General features: G+C 45.8%; 1 protein-coding gene across 1 annotated transcript in view; it reads left to right on the forward strand.

Annotated features, from left to right (window-relative positions):
* The first annotated feature begins 2,154 nt into the window (after positions 1-2,154).
* Positions 2,155-22,995, forward strand: part of opa1 (OPA1 mitochondrial dynamin like GTPase) — a 42,439-nt gene continuing 21,598 nt past the window's right edge. The window contains exons 1-21 of the mRNA XM_080537757.1: positions 2,155-2,264; positions 3,043-3,364; positions 4,235-4,331; positions 5,358-5,465; positions 6,306-6,353; positions 7,782-7,867; positions 10,034-10,243; positions 13,373-13,426; positions 13,536-13,640; positions 13,802-13,888; positions 14,028-14,141; positions 14,487-14,567; positions 14,986-15,060; positions 15,217-15,288; positions 15,535-15,634; positions 15,796-15,926; positions 18,268-18,340; positions 18,434-18,506; positions 18,890-19,005; positions 20,515-20,579; positions 20,744-20,820. Coding sequence (XP_080393883.1) covers positions 2,236-2,264; positions 3,043-3,364; positions 4,235-4,331; positions 5,358-5,465; positions 6,306-6,353; positions 7,782-7,867; positions 10,034-10,243; positions 13,373-13,426; positions 13,536-13,640; positions 13,802-13,888; positions 14,028-14,141; positions 14,487-14,567; positions 14,986-15,060; positions 15,217-15,288; positions 15,535-15,634; positions 15,796-15,926; positions 18,268-18,340; positions 18,434-18,506; positions 18,890-19,005; positions 20,515-20,579; positions 20,744-20,820 — 2,123 coding nt within the window. The 5' untranslated portion in view covers positions 2,155-2,235. The remainder of the gene's footprint in view (positions 2,265-3,042; positions 3,365-4,234; positions 4,332-5,357; positions 5,466-6,305; positions 6,354-7,781; positions 7,868-10,033; positions 10,244-13,372; positions 13,427-13,535; positions 13,641-13,801; positions 13,889-14,027; positions 14,142-14,486; positions 14,568-14,985; positions 15,061-15,216; positions 15,289-15,534; positions 15,635-15,795; positions 15,927-18,267; positions 18,341-18,433; positions 18,507-18,889; positions 19,006-20,514; positions 20,580-20,743; positions 20,821-22,995) is intronic.

Genomic DNA, 22,995 nt, shown 5'->3' on the forward strand with positions numbered 1-22,995 from the left:
ACATCAGCTGGTCTCAATCCAGCTAGACAAACCTAAATGCTCTGTACAGACTATAGATGACATACAGGGGGCCGCCTCCCCCCAAGAAAGTTCAGTGTGGGTAACAAGGGGGGTGACGCAAAGCTGGTTGTGGAGAGCGCATGACGGAAGAATAGTGGCCCGTGCAGGTCTAATGAATGTTATTGGTGCTGAGGCACATGGTCCCACTCATGGGTCGGTGCGAGACACTTGGGCGCTGATAATGAGAAATTTGGTAGATGGTGATGAGGATGTTTACAAGAGGTGTATGCAAACGCTTGAGTTAACAATGTTATTGGAGAGTGGTTCGAATCTGTTTTTGGTAAATGGAAAAATCTGGCTATGTCTATGCTCTCTGCCCTCCTCATCTCTGCCACAGTGCTGATCCTGTTTGGCTGCTGCATTGTCCCTTGCATTAGAGGCCTGGCACAGCGACTGATTACTACGGCCCTAACCAAGGTTGATGCTGGAACACAGATGCACTTACAAATGCTTATTGCTGAGCAGCAGCAGTCACTGTTGGAGGGTGAGGAGATGGATCATGATACAGGAGTTGAAGATATGTTGTAATTAAGGAGGTTTGTGAAGGAATGGTGTAAATAAAGGCATTTGCGGTCTACGACCCATCTCACCTTTCTGGCTACAAATTCTCTGTAATGGTCATAATTTTGTTTTAATGACCAAAGGGGGGATTTGTTGGGAATTTGTATTAAAATCACTAGAAGTGATAAATCATGTACTATGTGCTCATTTAAATAATATGTGAATGCGGTCAGTTGAGAACAATAGGAAGGTCACGCAAAGCCAAAAGAGAGGTTCTGTTTTTGAGCGACAAGAAGAAGACAAGCTCCTGACTAAAAGAACGTTTTATGATTCAACCTGCCTGTAAATTACTTTTTTACCTATGTGCTAACAACCATTGTATACCTGCTGTTATGATATTCTATTTTTCTGTACTGATTTTATACTTTCATAACTAATGATTAATGATAAGTCTATTCTTCTATACTATACTTTAACTTGTAAATCGAATCCTAACTCATATTACTGTGCAACTTCAAATGTTTTCACAAGCTACTGATAAGAACTCAACTCACTGCTCTGCTCACAAAGTATGATATCACCATGGGAACGAGATGCTAGCAGGACACTCAAGCTGATAACATACATAGACTCTCAGCACCCACACAAGAGAGGAATTGAAGGCCATGCTAACGAGCAGCTGCAACGGATTTTGTACGGACAAGTGGAAAACTACTAGATAGGGGGGGGGGGGGCACCACCCAGCCCCAATGTTAAATCAAATGTATAAACACTATGTACCAAGGAAAAAGGGGACTCTGGTCTGGTGGAGCTCTTGCAGTTAACTTGTTGACGGCTAGCTGAGACGGGCCTGCAGAGGTGAAACTAGATGAGACCACTTTTCCATGGAAATGAACTATTATTGCTTGCTGATGTGCTTGAATAAATATTATCTTAATGAACAGTTCAGTAGTGGTGCCTAATATTTGATTGGATCATATCATCTTAAGAAGTGATATCAAGGACGTCTCGTTGAGATTAAACGAACTCGCTTGTAAAGTGACGACTCAATTAAATCGATACTGGAGAAGTTGATCGCCTTACACACACTTTAAAAGAGGCTGTCACCCACCCAAATACCCAGGTACTTATAGGATCAATTGAGTCTCCTTCTAAGGAGTGAATTTGAACAGAATCTCAAATCTGTGAGCGAGCTCTGGAAAAGATCCTATATTTGGTTTTCTTTGTGTTGAGAACCAACTTTAAACTGTATAGTGAAGCCTGCAGCTGTTTAAAGGCAGTCTGGAGCACATCTCCAGCCTCGCTCGGGGAAGAGGCAACTGAATAAACTACTGTGTTGTCTGCACAAAGATGCACTTTAGCTGTAGGCATGTCCTTCCCAATGTTATTTATGTGCTTACATCGTTTTGCAAAATATGGACTTTTTTTTTTTAATGAATGTGTGTTTGTTGATGAACCACTGGACGGGAACTAGATGGGCCAAAGACTTGTTTTTGTCAGTGCCGGTTTGGAGGTTGCACTTGTTTCCAGGAAGCGAAGCTGTCATTCCGATTTCTTTGCTGTGCCCTTGTTAGCTAGCCAGCTAACCAATGTGTAACATCTGGAAATATGATTTAAATAGTGGCTGGTGAATTTATAACAGTTTTGCGTTTACCCCTAGTTGGTAATAGCACTATGTTGCGAGTCGGAAGCTCAGTTGCCTGGTAAGTTGGGCTAAAGTTGACATTGTCACGCTTGTTATTGCCATCTTATGTGTGACAGCGCTAGCTGGCTGGGTTAGCCTGCTGGAGAATCAGGCATGAGGCAGGGTGGTTGCTGCTAGCTAGCTGCCGCAATCTATCTAAACCAGCAACTATAAGGTCTATATATATTTAAGATATACATGGTCGTAATATACATGGTTTTCTAACATCAACATACAATGACATTAATCCTAAAAGACTCAAATCTGTTAGCTACTGGTCTACACTGGCTAGCTGACAGAAGCTGATGTGTGAGTAGGAGTTGTAGTAGTGATCCAACCAGGTGGTGGATGTCAAAGGCTGTCAACCGTATCAACATTTCGTGACGTTAGAATTATAAGGTTCTATCTCCATTTTTGTCAAAATTGAGTTTTTTTTACATAATCTGATCCATTAGGTGTTTATTAATGCCTGTGTGGTGTTATTTTTTTTAAAATGTTGACATTTTAAAGTTAGTAATTCATAAAATACAAAGGTTCCATCTCACAAAACATAATGGAATGTCAAAACTTTGACGCTCAATATCTCTGAACTACCCGAAACGGAGATAGAACCTTATCATTCTAAGCTCACGATTTGTTGTCGTAGTCTAAAGATTGCAGTTCATCTCAACACTGATATCCCCAGAGTGTAGTTACAGATTGTGCTTGTAGATGTGATACTGTCAGACTTGTGTTTATGTTTTTTTCCATCTTGTCCTATATCCCTTATCCCTTATCTTTGTATTTGGTCCTTTCAGCGTGGCCTGCAGGAACCTGGTCTCCACCAACATGGGGGTGAGGTTCAGAGTGCCCTTGCAGAAACTGCACCCCCTGTCTCGTGCCATACACCACCGGTACTCTGCCCACGCCAACCCCCAGCGCGCCCCACATCGCACCGCGGCCCGCCACTTCACTTCCATGTCCCGGCTGCCAATGCGGCCCCCCAAGCCTCCTCCGGGGGGTGGTCACAACTATCGGCAGCAACGCAACTTCTGGGGTCTCAGTCTGGTTTCGAGGCTGCTGAAGCTCCGATACATTCTGCTGGGTACAGCAGCGGGGGGAGGATACACTGCTAAAAAGGTACATTTTGGGTGGAAGAACGTGGCCAGAGGGACAGGCATAGTTGCATGTCCCACTTATTCGTCAATGATATGGAGAGTTTCCTGCCCTCACAGGTGATGTTTGTTTTAGAGAGAAGCTGTTGCACTTGCACTCGTCTCAGGTGTCAGCTCTGGAAGGCAGTTGGCTCTCTAATTGGGTTGACCTGGTAAGAGTAGTGAGAGTAACAAACAATGTAGTGGGTTACCATGGCTCAGACTGGTCATATGAATGGGTGATGATGACGTTCAGAAGTGCAAGTGCTGCTTTTCTGATGTGTGAGTCAACCAACTTGTAACCACTTGTGGGCAGAAGTGTACTCCCTGTGGGCAGAAGTGTATTGCGGTGATCCAGTAGCGCTACATTAGACTACTGCCCTGTAAGAGTGTTTTTATGCAAATCAGGTGTAAATGGACTGCACTTATATAGCGCCTTTATCCAAAGTGCTTTACAACGGCTCTCATTCACCCATCCACACACACATTCACACACCAATGGCGGCAAGCTACCATGCAAGGCGCCGGCCCGCTCACTGGGAGCAATTTTGGGTTCAGTGTCTTGCCCAAGGACACTTCGACATGTGGCCAGCCGGGGCTCGAACCGCCGATCTGCCAACCTTGCGATCATTAGACGGCAGCTCTACCTCCTGCGCCACAGCCGTGTGTTCAGCTGTTCACATACCATATGAGCCTTCCTTCGTGAGCTGGTGTCATTCAGGGTTTGGCCATGTTGTTAACACCATAGCCCCTGTGTTCATGCAGAATGGGACATTGTTGTTCTTGTGTCCTTTGTCCAATTATTATCAAATTCATACATTTGTATGTCCATATAATTGATGCTCTGTTCTTTCAGACATATGACGAGTGGAAGGAGTTGCTGCCTGATTTTAGTGAATACAATTGGGTCATACCTGATTTTGTATGGGAGCTGAGTGAACAAATTGACCTAGGTAGGTATGGCCCCAGAAATCATGACTTCATATTTCAATTCTGTTTAAAAGCTATTTTGATTTTTGATTAGATTTTTATTAGGAATTTACATAGAATCATTTACACATCATGACACTAGGTAATGTCCAGAGGATAGCACTTCAAAGCATTATTTAAAACACTTATTTCCAAAGTGGTCCTCGATGGAAACATAAAATGAGAATAAAACAAAACATCACACAGCATAAAACAGCATAAAGACAGCATAAGAACACAGCATAAAAAACACACATTAAAGATAGATAGATGTAGATATTAGATTCAGCATTCTTCTGTCTTGTCCTGTTGGTGCGTTCATTATTCATTGTCACTCATTGCAGTGGGTGGGTAGGTAATCATTCAGGCGTCAGATCTGAATTGTACAATCATTTGGGCTGAGACAATATATATATATATATATATCTATATAGCCTAATTTTAAGATATGTTCCAAATATATTCTATAGCACTATTCGCACAGGATTCATATTATGTGGTGACGTCTGTAATTTAGAAATTAATTAATTGCAGGATAAGCAAAGTCTGTATTTTACTGGAATTTACGGACATTCCCCCGGATATGATGTCATGGCTCTGTGTAACATCCGCTTCATGACCAACAAGCGCAACAGGCATTGGTTAGTTCTCATTGGTTAGTTCTCATTGGTTAGTTCTCATTGGTTAGTTCTCATTGGTTAGATCTCATTGGTTAGTTCTTGAACACAGAGAAAAAAAAGGGGCGGAGAAAACAAACTCATCAACATGCCGATTTGCGCCGGTCTACTATTATCCCAGGATGTCCAGAATCAGCGAAATAGGGTAGGTCATTTGAGGTGGAATCTTTACGGACATGGCTGAACTCGCACAGAATTATTACAAATGACTTAATACTAGTCCTGTGCGAATAGGGCTAAAGTTGTTCATTTGACTCACATGTAAATGGACACTGCATTAACTCACCAATAACACAACCATCCCTACCTTGCATTTCTACCCACTGATTACAGACAAAATCACCAAAGCTCTACCAGAGATAGAGGAGATACTCAAGCTCCTACCGGACATGGACAAGATAGGAGAGAACTTCACCTTCCTCAAGAGTATTCTCTCCACTGGTGAGTGCACATTCCTGTCACTAAGAAAGAAATATATCATATTGATGGATGTATGATACTTGTATGTGAAACAGTGAAGCAAGTATGGGCTTAAGTCTCAAGAAGTTTTATTTTTGAGTCAAAAGATGATGATTAACTGAGCTCTACAATCGTCAGTAACTAGGCATAATTCATTGATAGTCTGCAGTGGGGGTTACCTAGATTACATAGCTGTCCAATCTACTCTTTCTCTCAGCGAACAAAGGTTTCCATTTTATCGTGCCATTCCACATCCCTTCATTGTCCTTTCCAAAGCTGCAATATATGATCAGTAGAATAAACATTGGCACTCTGCATGATTGAGTTGACACTTTCTGCACTGCCAATAAATATCACCTTCTCACCATGCCTCCTACATGGGCTTCTGCATAATTGACATCCTTGTAAAGGGTATCTACCATCACGATTGGGCTGCCCTGTGTTGAAACTCTATGGTGACCTTGAATGAGCTGACTGCCCCTTGATGCTGTCCTCACCACACTGCTTGCTGGAAGTCCAGAGGGGTTTAGGACATGTCCTTTATATACATGTAGCCCAGGCCTAGTCTGTAAATGAACAGGTTTATACTATATTCATATGAGAATAGCTAGATTCACATGCATAAGCCAGTAGTAAGTCATAGCCCTACTCTGGACTTGCAGGCACAGCAACGGCAATACGTACATATCAGCAGGGCTTAGACATGTATCCAACAGTGACCCTCTGACCCCTCTGCTTCAGTCTTTTGATTTTTTATTTGTGTTCTCCCCCCCCCCCCCCCCCCCCTCCCCCCTCCCCCCTCCCCCTCCGCATTCTTCACAGGTGTGAGTGTGGGTAGTGAAGGAGCTTCTGGGCTGCGTCTGTTGTTAGGTGTGTAAAACCCCACACTCAGTCCCCCCCCCGCACCCCCTAGTGCTGTTTGAAATGTTCCCCAACATTGGTTCAGACCAGTTAAGATGTTGCCATGGTTTGGAGCCAAGGACGATGTGACGTATTCTTTTCTGTATGTGCAGTTTGGGCACCTCTAAATCCACCTGAGACACCTCCAGTCCTGCAACACGATTCTCTCTGACCAATGCTGTCTGATGTTGTTGGTGAAACCAATGGCAAATTATTTCCCCCGATGACTTGTCTTATGGCTTGTGATAATATCAGAGTGACACAAATGCTTTAATTGAATCAGAGGATACTTATTTTCAACCAGATGGTTGACAAAGGCTACATTTATTTATTTGACAAATTGGAATCAAAAGGTTGCAGTAAACCAACCCCCAAAAATACCTGATTTGTCTCATCCCGCATCCCAATTGAACTCATTTGACGGAAATAGGCTATTTTACATTTGGCTGTGAGGACAAACATAAGTCTTTGTGTGAGGAGTGGAATGTTCCACTGTCTATCCTGCTGGTCTATAATACTCTTAACAACAGATACAGTGTGTGATCATCTACCCTGTAATTCATTAGCTCCTCATCTTCTGTTTTTGGTTTGATAGTCTGGCTTTTTGTCTATCCTGCTTGTGTGTTTTTGCCTCCTTTGACCTCCCTCTGGCTTCCATAGGCTCTTCCCTTTAATACCTAATCTTTGGTTTAGAGGGCTTTCCTTCTGATGCTTCTCAAATGTTTGGAAAAGACATCTATTGTATTTATGATAAATGGAAACACTTGATTGGTTTAGCCTAGTCATCCACATCTCCTTTTTGATCCACAAAGACACACAGTGTCTAGTTGTTATGCTTGCTATTGTCAGGCCTTCCAATCACTTGATCACTTGATGATTACCTACCCATAACAGTCAAGGACAATATATAGGCTATATAAATATGCACCGGCACATCAGGGATACGACTGCTGGTTGTGTAAACGTACCAATAACACCTCATAAAGCCTGCAGTATGGTTCAGTACACCTTGTGTTGGCTAAGGCAAGTGTATCATTGCTGTATACTATAGGCTTTGCTATTCTGTTACTAAACCGGTTACCATTAAGCACATGGATATCAAATCAATCACCCTGAGTCATATAAAACAACGACTTACTGTTAAACATATATCACGTGTTCCCAAAAGGTGCTTTGTTGTGGGACCAGAATTTTCCAAACCTTTGAGTTTCAATCACATGGGTGCTGCATCTGATGGGTGTTGACATCATTTATAAAATCCTTTTATAAATGATGATTTAACCAGTATGCTCAGTCATGGACAGTATGTGTGATATAAACAAGGTATATTGATGATGTGTTAATCATCATTGTTGTAAAATAATCATATCGTATTGTTTTAATTTGTGTCTCTTCCAGTAGAAACTCCTGGGGATCCTCCATTGAAAGCGACAGAGGCGCCTGTCACACCAGAACAGAACAGTGGTGACAAGCAGTTCAAGAAGGCAAGTCTGCATCGCCTGACTGCCTGAGCTCGGCTCTGTGTTCCAAAGCTCAGCCTCAGCCTCATTAAACGTCTGCCTGCCAGTTTGGCAAGTCAAATGGATTGAAATTCAGTCTTGGAAAAACCCTTTGTCATTGATTGAATAGCAGTTAATTTGTACTCCGCTGAATGTGGAATTGACCCCCCACCCATGATGCCAGCATATGGATCAGTGGTTATTATATTTTGTATTATTGTCCATGAAAATAGCTGGACGTTATGCTTGTATACTCAGACTGAAGTTCATCTACCTTCACTGAACCAGTCAGTCATCGTTTTGGCTGTTTTTTGTCTAAGTGTTTTTTTCGTAGAATGTACAGCGTTGGGAAGAGGTTGCCAATTGTATAACTCTGTGATGATCATTCATCTAACAGCATAACTTCAGTCATGGGGATACAATGATGATGTATACAGTAGATATGCTGATATTTGCCATTGCTTTTCCTGCTCTCATGCTTCTCAATGTTTTTTTTTGTGTTTTTTCCAGAAGACCCTTGCTGCATTCAGGAGATAATGCTCTATGTTAGCTTTTGAACTGACCCAGCACTTTTATACCCACCGTTATCCCATTCCCCTTGTCTTCTCATTTCATGTCCATTTTGTGTTGTCCTGTTAAATGGAATAGTTACTCTTTCATTGTTGTTTTGACACGGTTTAAATGAGACAGTCTGTTGAAAACATGGTGATATTACTACCTTCTATACTATCACACCAGACTAATCACTATCGACAGAGACATCCCCTCCTGCCCCGTTTTCAGTCTAAAGGCCAATGCACACAGCGTGCGATTTTGTCGCACGACAACATTCGATTCTCAATTCACACCAATGAATGAATGAGTGAATGTGAATTGAGAATCGAATGTTGTTGTGCGACAATATCGCATCGCACGCCGTGTGCATTGTCTCATTCAAAACAATGGAATCGAATTCGGTGGTGCGACAAAATCGCACGCCGTGTGCATTGGCCTTAAAGCACTGGTCCTCAACATCCCAAAAATAGGCATCATAGACTGACTTCATATTGAGGTTGGGGTAAATTCAAACTGTCTCAGGCAATTGAAAATTGACCATTAGACCTACATCTGATTGACAATTGAAACACACGTTGAACATTTAATTAACCCCAATTTGTTTGGGCTGCCTCTTAATATAACAAGTTTCCTCATATTGTAGACATGAATTGGGGCGAGCAGAAGGCAAAGATCAGAGAAACCAATAAGCTCTCACAATATCACAATACATGATTTGGGTTTATCATATTATTATATTATATTATTATTACTATTTGGGTTTTCTCATATTCTGCCCTGAAGTCAGTTTGTTCCTCATCAGACAGAGAGAGTTGTGGACCATTGGGCTGAGGCTACGCTCCTCTATCCCTGCAGCAAGCTTTCTGCTCCATCCCTGATAGATCACTCATTCCTTGCGCTTGCTTCGCTCATCATCATCAGCACTCTGATTCTGATTCTGACCAAGTACACAAATCATAGTACCCGGCGCTACATGATGATCCTAGAATTCATACTGTTAGGTGTTCAACAGTTATATATGTTGAGCTTTTAGTAGAACATGTAATACTATGGGACTGTAACAGTAGCTTGTAGACAATACAGTACATCACTTTGTTATTGTATTTCTTCAAGACCTCAATGCCAATTTTATTATGATCGAAAATCAGTCTTTATATATTTTATGCCTGGTAGAGCATGATTATTGTGTAAGTTAGAAGATATTGCTTGTCTTTTAGAAGGTGTGACAGTAAGTCATAGTGATGGTCATTACGGATGAGGGCAAAGCAAGTGCCACTAGCTGAGAGACACTGGTTGTGGTATCAGCTGCCTCTTCAGACCTCTGGACTAACAAAGTTTACATTCTCCCTCTGTGGCTGAGACTGACTTTGTTTGGTACTGCTGACTGTGGCAAGATGATTGTAGTTTCGACCTTGATTCTGTTGATCTGGAGCCTTTTAGCATGGTGACTGTGAGGCCGTAGGTGGTCCTCATGGGTGTTGACTAGGCCTGTACAGCAGGGGCAACCCTGGCCCCCGGTCCAGCCCTGGTTGCTTGTAGGTTGTGTTGACGGCTGTGTTGCTCCTGCTTGTCTCTGACTGTGACGTCCCCTCGCAGGGTCTGCTCGGCGAGCTCATTCTCATTCAGCAGCAGATCCAGCAGCACGAGGAGGAGGTCCGACGGGCTGCTGCCAATAACGCGCGAGCCCCAGAGCTCGCCCCCAGCCCACCTCCGTCTCCGAGTCCGCCCCCGCGCCAGAACCCGAGTCCAAGCCCAGCGCCCACAGCCCCGAACCCCAGCCCCAGCCCCCCTCAGCAGAAACGCAAGGTGAAGGTCCTCCCCCCCTCGCCCAACCCTCGAACCCTCCCTCACCCAGGCCTCAGTAGTTATGCCCCGCAGAGCGTTATACCATAGTACCGTCCCCCCTGCCCCCCCCCCCCCCCTAAGAAAGGACAATCCCCTGTTGACTGCCCTTCACATTAACGGAAATTTGCCGGGTTACTTAAATTAGTTGTGTTGATGAGATTTGAGGATGAAATTGGAATTACGGTCTGTTTTCCTTTCTCATGGGATTGAGATTTTGCTTCAGTCAATTATTGGCATTTTTATAGTACTACTAACAACTATTGCCTCTATATGATCATTCAATATAGCCTAGAAAAATGTATGTATTTAAATGTAACATACTTCCCAGATTAATATTATGTGAAATGTTTCTCTCTGGTGGGTTTACTGACAAGTAGTTAGCGCACTGGTTACATTTGATGTTTTTGGTAAAGTTACAGTAGAATACATGACCATCTCATGCTGCTAAGCGCTCCCCCTCAACCTCCCTCAAACACACTACTACTCCACCCCCTCAAAATTCCTGTTAGTCTGAACGTGGCGTTGGACCCCTGGCGTCATCCCCATGGTGTTCCTCAGTCAGTCAGTCAGTCAGTCAGTCAGGCAGGCAGTATCGTGATTGATCTGCCGGGCCGCTGGCAGAATGACATGCTTGTAATGCAGTAACATAGCTCAGGCTGCCTCTCTCCTGCTACACACGATCGCTGGACCACCGCCCACACTTCTACAGTAACTCCACTAACGTCCCAACAACCAAGCCACACTGCATGGAGTGGAGTGGCACCCCGCTTGCATGGTGTTTCTGCACTTATGGAATCTTCTAGTGATAAGGCCTTGAGTGAAGTCTGACTGGGCTATATTGTATATCAGGAGGGAGGAATCAGCCTCATTATAGCAGGCCAAAGGCTACTGTACACTAGCTGGTCTCACTATCATAATCACCCTGTCTTAGATTAGCAGAATTGCTGGCAGCCATCACCTTAGCTACAGTGTACTGTGGTGTGTACTGTGGTGTGTACTGTGGTGTGTACTGTGTGTGTACTGTGTGTGTACTGTGTGTGTACTTTCCCTTGCTGTCCCACTCCTGCTCAACGCTACTCTGTCTCTGCTGTGGGATCTCTCCCACTCCAAAACTTGCAGGTGTGGGAACCGTTAATCCAAAAAGCCAGGTTTTTGCTGAATAATGGAAAAAAAATCACACTGTTAATGATCTTGATAATGATCTCTTAATGATTTCTATTATAATTCAGCCTCTTTTCCAAGGCTTGTTTTGCCTTTCGCCTGTGTGAGTCTTAGCCCATTGATTTCTGTGCAGACAATGACCGAATGAATGAATGAATGAAGGCCTTCAGCCTGGAATCTGAGCCTTGGTTTTCCCCCCTCTGTGCATTAACTTGACTTTCCTCCATGGTTGGTGTCCACTGGTCTCACTAATGTAATGTGCACGTTAGGGCTGCACGATTAATCGATTTTAAATCGAAATCGCGATTTGAAATGATGCGATTAGCTAATCGCAAAGCCTGCGATTTGCCTGCGATTTTTTTTTTTTTTTTTTTTTTTTACTTTTTTTTTTTTTACATTTTTTTTTTTTACCTTTATTTTACCAGGAAGTCACATTGAGATTAAAACCTCTTTTGGAAATTTGATCAGCACTCATGGAATGCCTCTTGTCCAATCAAATTACTTGGTCTCTTTATGACTTTGAACCCGGCGCTCTCAGAGAGAATTTACGAACGCAGGCATAGGTTGTGTCACGACAGTCAGTCCAATTATTATGAGACTTTGGGCTAACGTAACGGAGACAATTAGACACCACATGGCTTACTGGACGTATGATAAACGTTAGTATGTTATAATTGCGACAGGTAAGTGTACAATTTCACTATACTAACTGTACCAGCCAAGTGCATGTCGGTGCTGTTAGTCCAGCCTTAAACTTAGCTTAGCTAACTTGTAGTCTTCGAGACGGTAGCTTAGCTTAGCTACTCATGCTAACCCGGCGTTAAAGTACAGACACAGAGTTGACAGTCTCAGCAACCTGCGGGTTGGTGTTTATATAGTATAGCAGGCTTATGGATACATGGAAGTTAACTGTTCTGTTGTCAAACATGAATGTGTCCTGTATGCATAACCTCATACCATTCGTTCATACCAGCCGGCTTTAAAGACGCAGAGGTTAGCCTAGCCTAGCCTTGGGCTGAAGTATGTCACAGATTCCTAAGTCAAGGTGACGTGTGTCTGTGCTCCATAGTCAGAGACCACCATTCTATCATTCATCAGTTCGACTGTTGACCGAGTCATCTAGATGTGGTCCTTTCAGTTATAGTCACAGTGTATCCCCAAATGATCATTTTAATAGCTGGATCATCTTAGAAAGTAGCCACCTGTCTAGATGAGATGAGGTTATCATATATACAATTCATATCTTTTAAGTTCTCATCCTTGCATTAGAATTAAAGCAGTTAATAGTTTGATGGTATCATGTGGTAATGCTCTCTGAAAATAGGTGATAGACAGATTCATCCAATCACCTGCCAAGTATTTTTTGAAAGTATCTGCCCTTTTCCAAACAGCTTCCAATTAAGCTTTCCTAGATGGTTGTGTGAAACAAACCACCTGAGTCAGGTTAGTAATGCTCCATCACATGTTTTAATCTGAAGCTTGATTTTAAAGCAACCCAACTTTAAAGCAACCCAATGTAAGTTTAGTTCTTTCACTCGTAGCTAGGGCTGTGGGGGCGCTAGAGGAGGGAGCCTCTAAGTCCCCTGAAGACGTACAAACAAACTGCACGTTGATACGACCTTCCTAGCCGGAGATATGGCCACACTTTACAAAAACTCCCCCTTTTTTTTTTTTTTTTTTTTTTTTGCTATTTAAAAAAATAATAATCGCAAATTAATCGCAATCGCGATATCTGTCCAAATAATCGCAATTCGATTTTTTCCCCAAATCGTGCAGCCCTAGTGCACGTACTGACCTGGGTGTGATGCTAGTGGGCTGGAGTGGTTCACAGCCCCGGGGGGTGACGGGGATTGGACTATCCCACAGATCTAGAGAGGGTAGACCTGCTACATGACCGTTGTCTCTCTTTCCGTCTGTCTGTGTCTCCAGAGCTCAGACAAAGAGAAGGTAGACCAGCTTCAAGAGGAACTGCTCAGAACTCAGGTATAGTGGGGGCTGACGGATGTTCACTCACGCATCTCGACTTGACTTTGTTAACGTGAAGTTGCTGTTTGAGGATTGGCAGTCAATGCCGGAGCCCTCTTGTCTTCAGGTGAAGTACCAGCGCATGCTGGAGAGACTGGAGAAGGAGAACAAGGAGCTGAGGAAAGTGGTGCTGCAGAAAGACGACAAGGGCATCCATCAGAGAAATATCAAGGTGAGTGGAACACACGCACGCACACGCACACACACACACACACACACACACACACACACACACACACACACACACACACACACACACACACACACACAAAACACAGTACAAATCTTCAGTTATGCGTTAGTCTGAGATTTCTTTGTCCTTCCCCTCTACAGAAGTCTCTGATTGACCTGTACTCTGAGGTCCTGGACATCCTCTCAGACTACGACTCAAACTACAACACCCAGGACCACCTACCCAGGGTAAAGAAGAATCCAAAGGAGGCTCATGGTGTTCTTGAAATTCAATCCCCAATTCCCTAAAGTCCTTGGTGACAAATTTTTATTATTTCTCTATTCTTGTCACACTCACATACCTGTCTTCCAACTTCTTTGTCTGTAGGTGGTGGTGGTGGGGGACCAGAGTGCAGGGAAGACCAGTGTGTTGGAGATGATCGCCCAGGCCAGGATCTTCCCCCGGGGTTCCGGAGAAATGATGACCCGCTCTCCTGTCAAGGTGAAGCCGGAAACCACCGGACCAGAATTTCATATTCGTTCAGCCATGAACATGTCCTTACTGTGGTAGCTAGACCTTGATGGATTTCCCCCCCAGTATGGTCTAGGTCTGCACTGCTCCCTATTGGATGCTGTTTGTTAGTGGGAGTTGTGAGGGATGGAATGACGTCTGAATGGATGGACGTGAAGTTGGCGATGGGGGAAATGGGCAGTGTGGGAATAAGGGGTTCTCTTGAGGACACATCTTTTTGGTTCTTTTGCTTTGTTATCGACCGATTTGCAGACTTATAGCGAACTGTGTATTCAGGATTATAAGTGTTGAAAGCGTTTTCTCTGGTCCCTGTAGGTGACGCTGAGCGAGGGCCCGCACCATGTGGCCTATTTCAAGGACAGCAGCCGAGAGTTTGACCTGGGCAAAGAGGAGGACGTAAGTCACACACATGGGAGAAGCGGGTTGGATTGAGAGATGAGTGAGAGCAAGATGTCTCTCTCCCTCTCTCTCTCTCTCTCTCTCTCTCTCTCTCTCTCTCTCTCTCTCTCTCTCTCTCTCTCTCTCTCTCTCCCTCTCCCTCTCCCTCTCCCTCTCCCTCTCCCTCTCCCTCTCCCTCTCTCTCTCTCTCTCTCTCTCTCTCTCCCTCTCCCTCTCCCTCTCCCTCTCTCTCTCCCTCTCCCTCTCCCTCTCTCTCTCTCTCTCTCTCTCTCTCCCCCTCTCTCTCTCTCTCTCTCTCTCTCTCTCTCTCTCTCTCTCTCTTCCACTTTAGGAATATTCATTCTCTCACAGTTATTTTTTTTACCTGTTCATTCATCCGTTTGTCCATTCCTTCCTCTTCCTCCTGTCCTTGCAGCTGGCCGCCCTGAGACGAGAGATTGAGCTGAGGATGAAGAAGAGTGTGAAGGAGGGACAGACGGTCAGCCCTGAGGTGAGGACAGACCCCCTCCGTAGCCCCCCTCGGTCTATAGCACGGTGCTTTCTGTCTGTGCACGCTACAGCATCAAAGCTCTGCAGTACCACTCCAGTGCTGGACTGGACCTGGTTTTAATGTTGACTAAATGTTGTTATTGTTCCCACATGACAGACGATCTCTCTGGCTGTCAAAGGCCCAGGTATCCAGAGGATGGTGCTCATCGATCTACCAGGAGTCATCAATGTTAGTGCGCGCACACACACACACACGCGCACACACACGCACACGCACACGCACGCACACACACACACACACGCACACGCACGCACACACACACACACACACACACACACACACACACACACACACACACACACACACACACACACACACACACACACACACATATATGTCATATCCGTTATCTATATATGAAGCAGTGGCCCCACAGTTGTAAGAGCAGTGATGGTAAGATGTGTCCCTCCCCAGACGGTGACGGCCGGCATGGCAGCAGACACTAAGGAGGTCATCTTCGGCATGAGCAAGGCCTACATGCAGAACCCCAACGCCATCATCCTCTGTATCCAGGGTGAGGCAACACTGCAATGACATCATCTTCAAACATGATCATATCATTCTACACCTCAGCTCTCTCTCTCACCTCTAACTTTCTTTCTCTCTTTCAATCTCTTTCTCTCTCTCTCTTTCTCTCTCTCTCTCTCCCTCCCTCTCTCCCTCCCTCTATCTCAGACGGCTCGGTGGATGCGGAGCGCAGCATCGTGACAGACCTGGTCAGTCAGATGGACCCCCAGGGTAAGAGGACCATCTTTGTCCTGACTAAAGTGGACCTGGCTGAGAAGAATCTGGCCAGCCCCAGCAGGGTGAGATACAGTACCAACACTGTAATATCTGTCTTATCCACACGAGGGCGCCCTCCGGTTAATTTCAATAGCTGTAGCTACACTCTAAACCAGGGGTGCCCACACTTTTTGGAACCAAGATCTACTTTTCAAGTAGCCAGTCTGCCAAGATCTACCAGTCTAGTTTCAACATGGCAAACGTACACGCACGTACTACACACACACACACACACACACACACACACACACACACACACACACACACACACACACACACACACACACACACACACACACACACACACACACACACACACACACACACACACACACACACACACACACACACACACACACACACACACACACACACACACACACACACACACACACACACACACACACACACACACACACACACACACACACACACACACACACACACACACACACACACACACACACACACACACACACACACACACACACACACACACACACACACACACACACACACACACACACACACACACACACACACACACACACACACACACACACACACACACACACACACACACACACACACACACACACACACACACACACACACACACACACACACACACACACACACACACACACACACACACACACACACACACACACACACACACACACACACACACACACACACACACACACACACACACACACACACACACACACACACACACACACACACACACACACACACACACACACACACACACACACACACACACACACACACACACACACACACACACACACACACACACACACACACACACACACACACACACACACACACACACACACACACACACACACACACACACACACACACACACACACACACACACACACACACACACACACACACACACACACACACACACACACACACACACACACACACACACACACACACACACACACACACACACACACACACACACACACACACACACACACACACACACACACACACACACACACACACACACACACACACACACACACACACACACACACACACACACACACACACACACACACACACACACACACACACACACACACACACACACACACACACACACACACACACACACACACACACACACACACACACACACACACACACACACACACACACACACACACACACACACACACACACACACACACACACACACACACACACACACACACACACACACACACACACACACACACACACACACACACACACACACACACACACACACACACACACAGTTCCCAGCCTGCATAGTAAACTCACAATACACTTTCTCTCTCTCTGTCACACAGCCACACAGGAGAAGAAGACCATCACAAACCCTCCCACTTTGCTACTCACTCTCACAGACACACACACACACACACACACACACACACACACACAGTTGCCAGTCTGCATAGGGAGCCATAGCACAAACCCTCCCTCTTTCTCTCCCCCCCCCCCCTCTCTCTCTCTCTCTCTCTCACACACACACACACACACACACACACACACACACACACACTCACTTTCTCTCACTCACACACAGACAGCCAGTCTGCAGTGCCATAGCCAACTACTGATCCAACAATCAGAAAAGTAAACTAGATACAAAACAGGTAGTTCCCTAAGTTTGAAAAGAGGAAATAAATGCATTTCTCTACCTTTAGTGGGGGACCTGGCACTGGGAGGAGGCAGCTAGTTTCTCGTAGTCAGGGAGCTGTAGGCAGGCTGCAAGGTGGTCATCAGCCACTGTGGATCTGTCATCGAAAAGGCAATCTGCAGCCTTGAGAAACGCTTTTTTCCCTTCTTTGAAATAGCCATCATAGATTTGCAGATCAGACAGACGCACTTCCAATATCACATTGTGTAAAAAAGTCCTCCTCCCATTCTGGATGGAAGTTGTACGTTATTGGTTTCTTACTTGGTCCAGCTTCCCCACTCATTTGTATGCCCTTTCTTTAGTATTATATAGTAAATAGTAGAAATTGGAAGGCTAACTAGGTAATTAGCTCGCCGGTATTTTGTAGTTGGCGCATTTGACTGCGCATGCATGGTGAACCAGGTGTTAGGTGTTAGGTGAAAAGATGAGATCTCAGACTGGCTTACCTGTATGTCAATCAAGTGGCAAAAGCCATAGTGAGGATGGATGATAGGCAAACTTTTTTTTCTCTCCTTTTGGGTTTTGTTCAATGCCATGCGATCTACCCACACTACCTTTGCGATCGACCGGGCACCCCTGCTCTAAACAGTCATGTCCCCCGTCATCTAATTCTCATCTCTCTTGCCTTACAGATTCAACAGATAGTTGAAGGAAAACTGTTCCCTATGAAGGCCTTGGGTTACTTTGCTGTGGTGACAGGGAAAGGTAAATAAGACGCTGTCTGAGTGAAGTACAGTTGCTTAAATCAGACAGGATGTGGTTGGCTGATGTGTGTATCTATTGTGGATTGTTGTCCAGGCAGCGCTAGTGAGAGCATTGACTCCATCAAAGACTATGAAGAGGACTTCTTCCAGAACTCTCGACTAGTGAGGTGGGTTTCCTTCTCTTCAGAAGGGATGGGGGGTCCTTCGTATGTTCAAGACATTCCCATTCAGAAAAATAAATAAAAAGAATATATGATAATAATGACATTTGGGAAAGTCCATGATTTTACAATGTTTGTCACCTGAAATTAATGGATCTATTCATGGAGCTCCACTATCTGTCTGTCCACCTTTTTGTGCTGTTCCCCCTTCCTGCACATACTTTTGTAGTTGTTTTTTTTACCTGTGTACAATCTTCTTTCTATTCATGAAAATAAACTAACTTGTCTTACCCCTTGTCTGTCTGTCTGCCTGTCTGCCTGTCTGTCTGCCTGTCTGCCTGTCTGCCTGCCTGTCTGTCTGTCTGTCTGCCTGTCTGTCTGGCCCGTAGGGATGGCATGCTGAAGGCCCACCAGGTGACCACTAAGAACCTGAGTCTGGCCGTGTCCGACTGCTTCTGGAAGATGGTGCGGGAGTCTGTGGAGCAGCAGGCAGATGCCTTCAAAGGTAACCAGGGAGGACTGGACCCCAAATACACCTTCATCTTAGGGTTAGGACCCCAAATACACCTTCATCTGAGGGTTAGGACCCCAAATACACCTTCATCTGAGGGTTAGAACCCCAAATACACCTTCATCTGAGGGTTAGGACCCCAAATACTCCTTCATCTGAGGGTTAGGACCCCAAATACACCTTCATCTGAGGGTTAGAATCCCAAATACTCCTTCATCTGAGGGTTAGGACCCCAAATACTCCTTCATCTGAGGGTTAGGACCCCAAATACACCTTCACCTGAGGGTTAGAACCCCAAATACACCTTCATCTGAGGGTTAGGACCCCAAATACTCCTTCATCTGAGGGTTAGGACCCCAAATACACCTTCACCTGAGGGTTAGGACACCAAATACACCTTCACCTGAGGGTTAGGACCCCAAATACACCTTCACCTGAGGGTTAGGACCCCAAATACACCTTCATCTGAGGGTTAGGACCCCAAATACACCTTCATCTGAGGGTTAGAACCCAAATACACCTTCATCTAAGATTTAGGATCCCCAGAAATATGCCTACATAGGAGGCGAAAGAAACTCTCTCATCTCTTCTCATCCCTGGTTGAGTCCATGCCTCGCTCCCCCCCCCCCCCCCCGCTCTCCCAGGCTCAGACGAGTCCACCCTGCCACACTTCTCCCCCTGCACTCAGCTCGGCTTCCCATCGGGCAATTAGTCCAGACAGCCGGTGGCCCTCACTAACAGCAGAGAGATTTATGGCCCCCGTGGCCGCAGCCCGCCCTGCTCCCCAGCCCCTGCCCCATTGTGTGGCGTATTGATCCGCAGCGCGTCAGAAACACAGCCTGGCGCCGAGGTGGCCCCATAACCCCGGCAATTACCGTAATCTCCATTGTGTGAGTGTTTGCGTGCGTGTGCGTGTACGTGTGTGTGTGTGTGTGTACTCGCAAGCAGCAGCAGCAAGGGCTGGAATCGGGGCTGTTGATTAAGAGTGTGGTCTTGCGAGAGTGATCTCAGCCATGGCGCCATCCCTAACTGCCTCTCTGGGCCCAGCTGAGAGAGAAGGTGATGGGGGTGACATCGTCATGGTTATTAAACATTGGCATCACGTTGAGAGGTGAAGGCTCCTCTGTTATGTTAAAGCAGGTAGAAAACAAATATATGTCCCTGTCCATATACATACTGTATTCTGCTACGCAATTACCTGATGCGTCCCTGTGTAAAGACGTCATAAAGATGATGGGGGAGTCTGGGGCAGCCTGACCCTCAGCCCTCTTAATGAACACGGGCCAGGATTCTTTACCACGCAGCCAGGAGCCTGCTATTGATCTGACCACTTATGCAGTTTTATACTCTTATAAGTACTTAATTATGTCACCAACATTCTTTTATATTCAGTAAAGGTTGAGTCCATTCATATATGTGTGTGTGTGTCTGTGTGTGTGTGTGTCTGTGTGTGTGTGTGTGTGTGTGTCTGTGTGTGTCTGTGTGTGTGTGTCCTTCCCTCAGCATCCCGCTTCAACCTGGAGACAGAGTGGAAGAACAACTACCCCCGTTTGAGAGAGCTGGACAGGGTAAGGCCCATGTTGGGTAAGGCCCATGTTGGGTAAGGCCCATGTTGGGTAAGGCCCATGTTGGGTAAGGCCCATGTTGGGTTCCAATTTGCGAAAAGGCGGTCATGATTCTATCTGTGTTTTTTTAATACAATGCTAATTACATTTTCCCCTCTTGTTTCCAGAACGAACTCTTCGAGAAGGCCAAGAACGAAATCCTGGACGAAGTCATCAGCTTGAGTCAAGTGACGCCAAAACACTGGTAATTCAAATTCATGTTTCTGCAAAATGAATGGATGCATTTTACAGCATGTTGTGTACTTACAGTAATTTAGCCTATTTTGAAGGTTTCTAGTAAAAGAATGTGTGTGTGTGGTTATGAACGTCCCCCATAGGGAGCAGGGGGCTAAATGAGATGGATGTGGTGTTGGGGCGGTCCCCACTGTGGCCCATCAGTAGACTGGATCAATAGGCTGATGAATGGGCTGCGGGCGGACAGGGTGGCCCTGTTAGCCAGCGCTATCGAAGATGTGTGTGTATTGATAGGACGGAGCGGAGGCCTAAACAAAGGGGAGCAGATGAAGTGTGTGTGTGTGTGTGTGTGTGTGTGTGTGTGTGTGTGTGTGTGTGTGTGTGTGTGTGATAAATGAGAACCTGTATGGCTCAGAGGGATAGAGAAGGGTTTGTCCCATTGTCAGATACAGGAAGAGCAGGGCTTTAGTTAACAGGCAGGGTCTCCTTGGGACACCACAATCAGGTGCAACACCGCAACGAAGAGTTGGATGCGTCTCAATAGCCAAGAGTGACCTTCTCATATTGTTTCCTTTTTCCTGAAGCTGCACTGATAAGCAAGAAGTGGACAGCTTAAAGCAACATGCCGATATGTCTTTTTTAGAACAAGAAACCGTAAATCAACACTGTTAGTGTAACCAGGGAGTAGCTGAAAAGGACTGTATACTTTAGGAAAGGGCTGGTTATCTAACTAAGGGAGCTAAATAGGCAGTATAGGAGGATACAGGCAGGGGGCGACAGCAAACCGTTAGACTAGCAGTTAAGGTCGTTAGCATTAGCAAGGGAACTAGCATTAGCATTAGCCTTCAAACAACTAGCATTAGCATTGGTGCTACAAACAAATAGCATTAGCATGGGAGCTACAAACAACTAGCACACGGTATTACATATGAACAACACATTTATTACACGACGGTGGTATACATCCCCATATATATATTCCCTCCCGGCCGGCCACACACACACACACTCACTCACTGACAGTCTCTGGCCTGAACAGGCTTATAGTCCAGTGGCGTGGTGCGCGTTGAGGCCTGGTTGACTGGCATGTGCGTCGATGAAGTGGTCCGCGTTGAAGCTCCGCTGGAGTCTGTGTTTGCTCGTGGAGGCGACGATTAATGTCCAGCCGGCGTCCCGCTTGGTCCAACGTTGAACACAACTAAAACGGGCTACCGTGGTACACTCGATAATCGCTTTTCCTGGCGTCTTCAGTTGCTGCACGGGGTGCGCGCTGCTGAATCCGCCATCTTGGATCGGCTTCTCGTTATTCTCTCTCTTTCTGCTTCTCTCTCGTTCTGCTGCTCACCACACTCTGACTGACTCCGCCCTTCCGGCTCTTATATAGGCACCACCGAACGTAACATCCGGGTCACAGACACACCCCGGATATACCACGTCATCAACATATACATAAACAGTACAACAACAATACATACACTTCACAAACGTATATAATTGTATAGAAAACAACAAAGGAAATACTAGGGGCAAAAATAGGGCTGGTTTGGGGAAACTAAACTGGCTCTAAAACTGTGGGCCTTCACAACAGCCGCCCCATGAAACCCTCGGTTTCAGTTAACTAAGAAGGCACACTGGCTAGGCTGCTCCAGCAGCGCGAAGTAGGAGGTGATAGTGTCGACCACTCTGCCTGTCTGCCAGGCGGCGCGTGGAAGGGACTGGTCGTGGTCCAGTACCATGGCACCTTCGGACAAGTTGTTTCTCCCCCTCAGCAGAGTCTTCTGCTTCTCCTCCTTCTCCAGGGCGCGGATGTGCTCCTCGAAGCAGAGCAGAGCGTCTTCCTTATCCATGTTCTCCAGCTCCTCGTACGCAACGAAGTAGGGGTCGTCCAGCAGGTACTGCTGGGCCTCGGACCAGGTGGTGCGGTAGGTGACGTTGGCCATGTTGTCCAGAATGCTCTTCAGCGCCTCCCAGTTCCTCTTCCTGAGCTGCTTGGCTTGTTCCTTCTCCTTCTTAGCCTGGTAGGCCTTAAACGCTTGCTTCTTCTCACTCAGCTTGGGCAGGGCGCTGTAGCGTGGGTCGTTGATGATCATCCTCATGGTTTGCTCCCATGACGCGTCGGATGAACCACCATCCTCCTCCAGAAGCTCTTTGAAGGCCTGCTTGGCCTCCTCTTCTGGGTTCCACT

Source organism: Nansenia antarctica, assembly GCF_963989245.1.
Source record: "Nansenia antarctica genome assembly, chromosome: 1".
Classification (NCBI taxonomy): Eukaryota; Metazoa; Chordata; class Actinopteri; order Argentiniformes; family Microstomatidae; genus Nansenia; species Nansenia antarctica.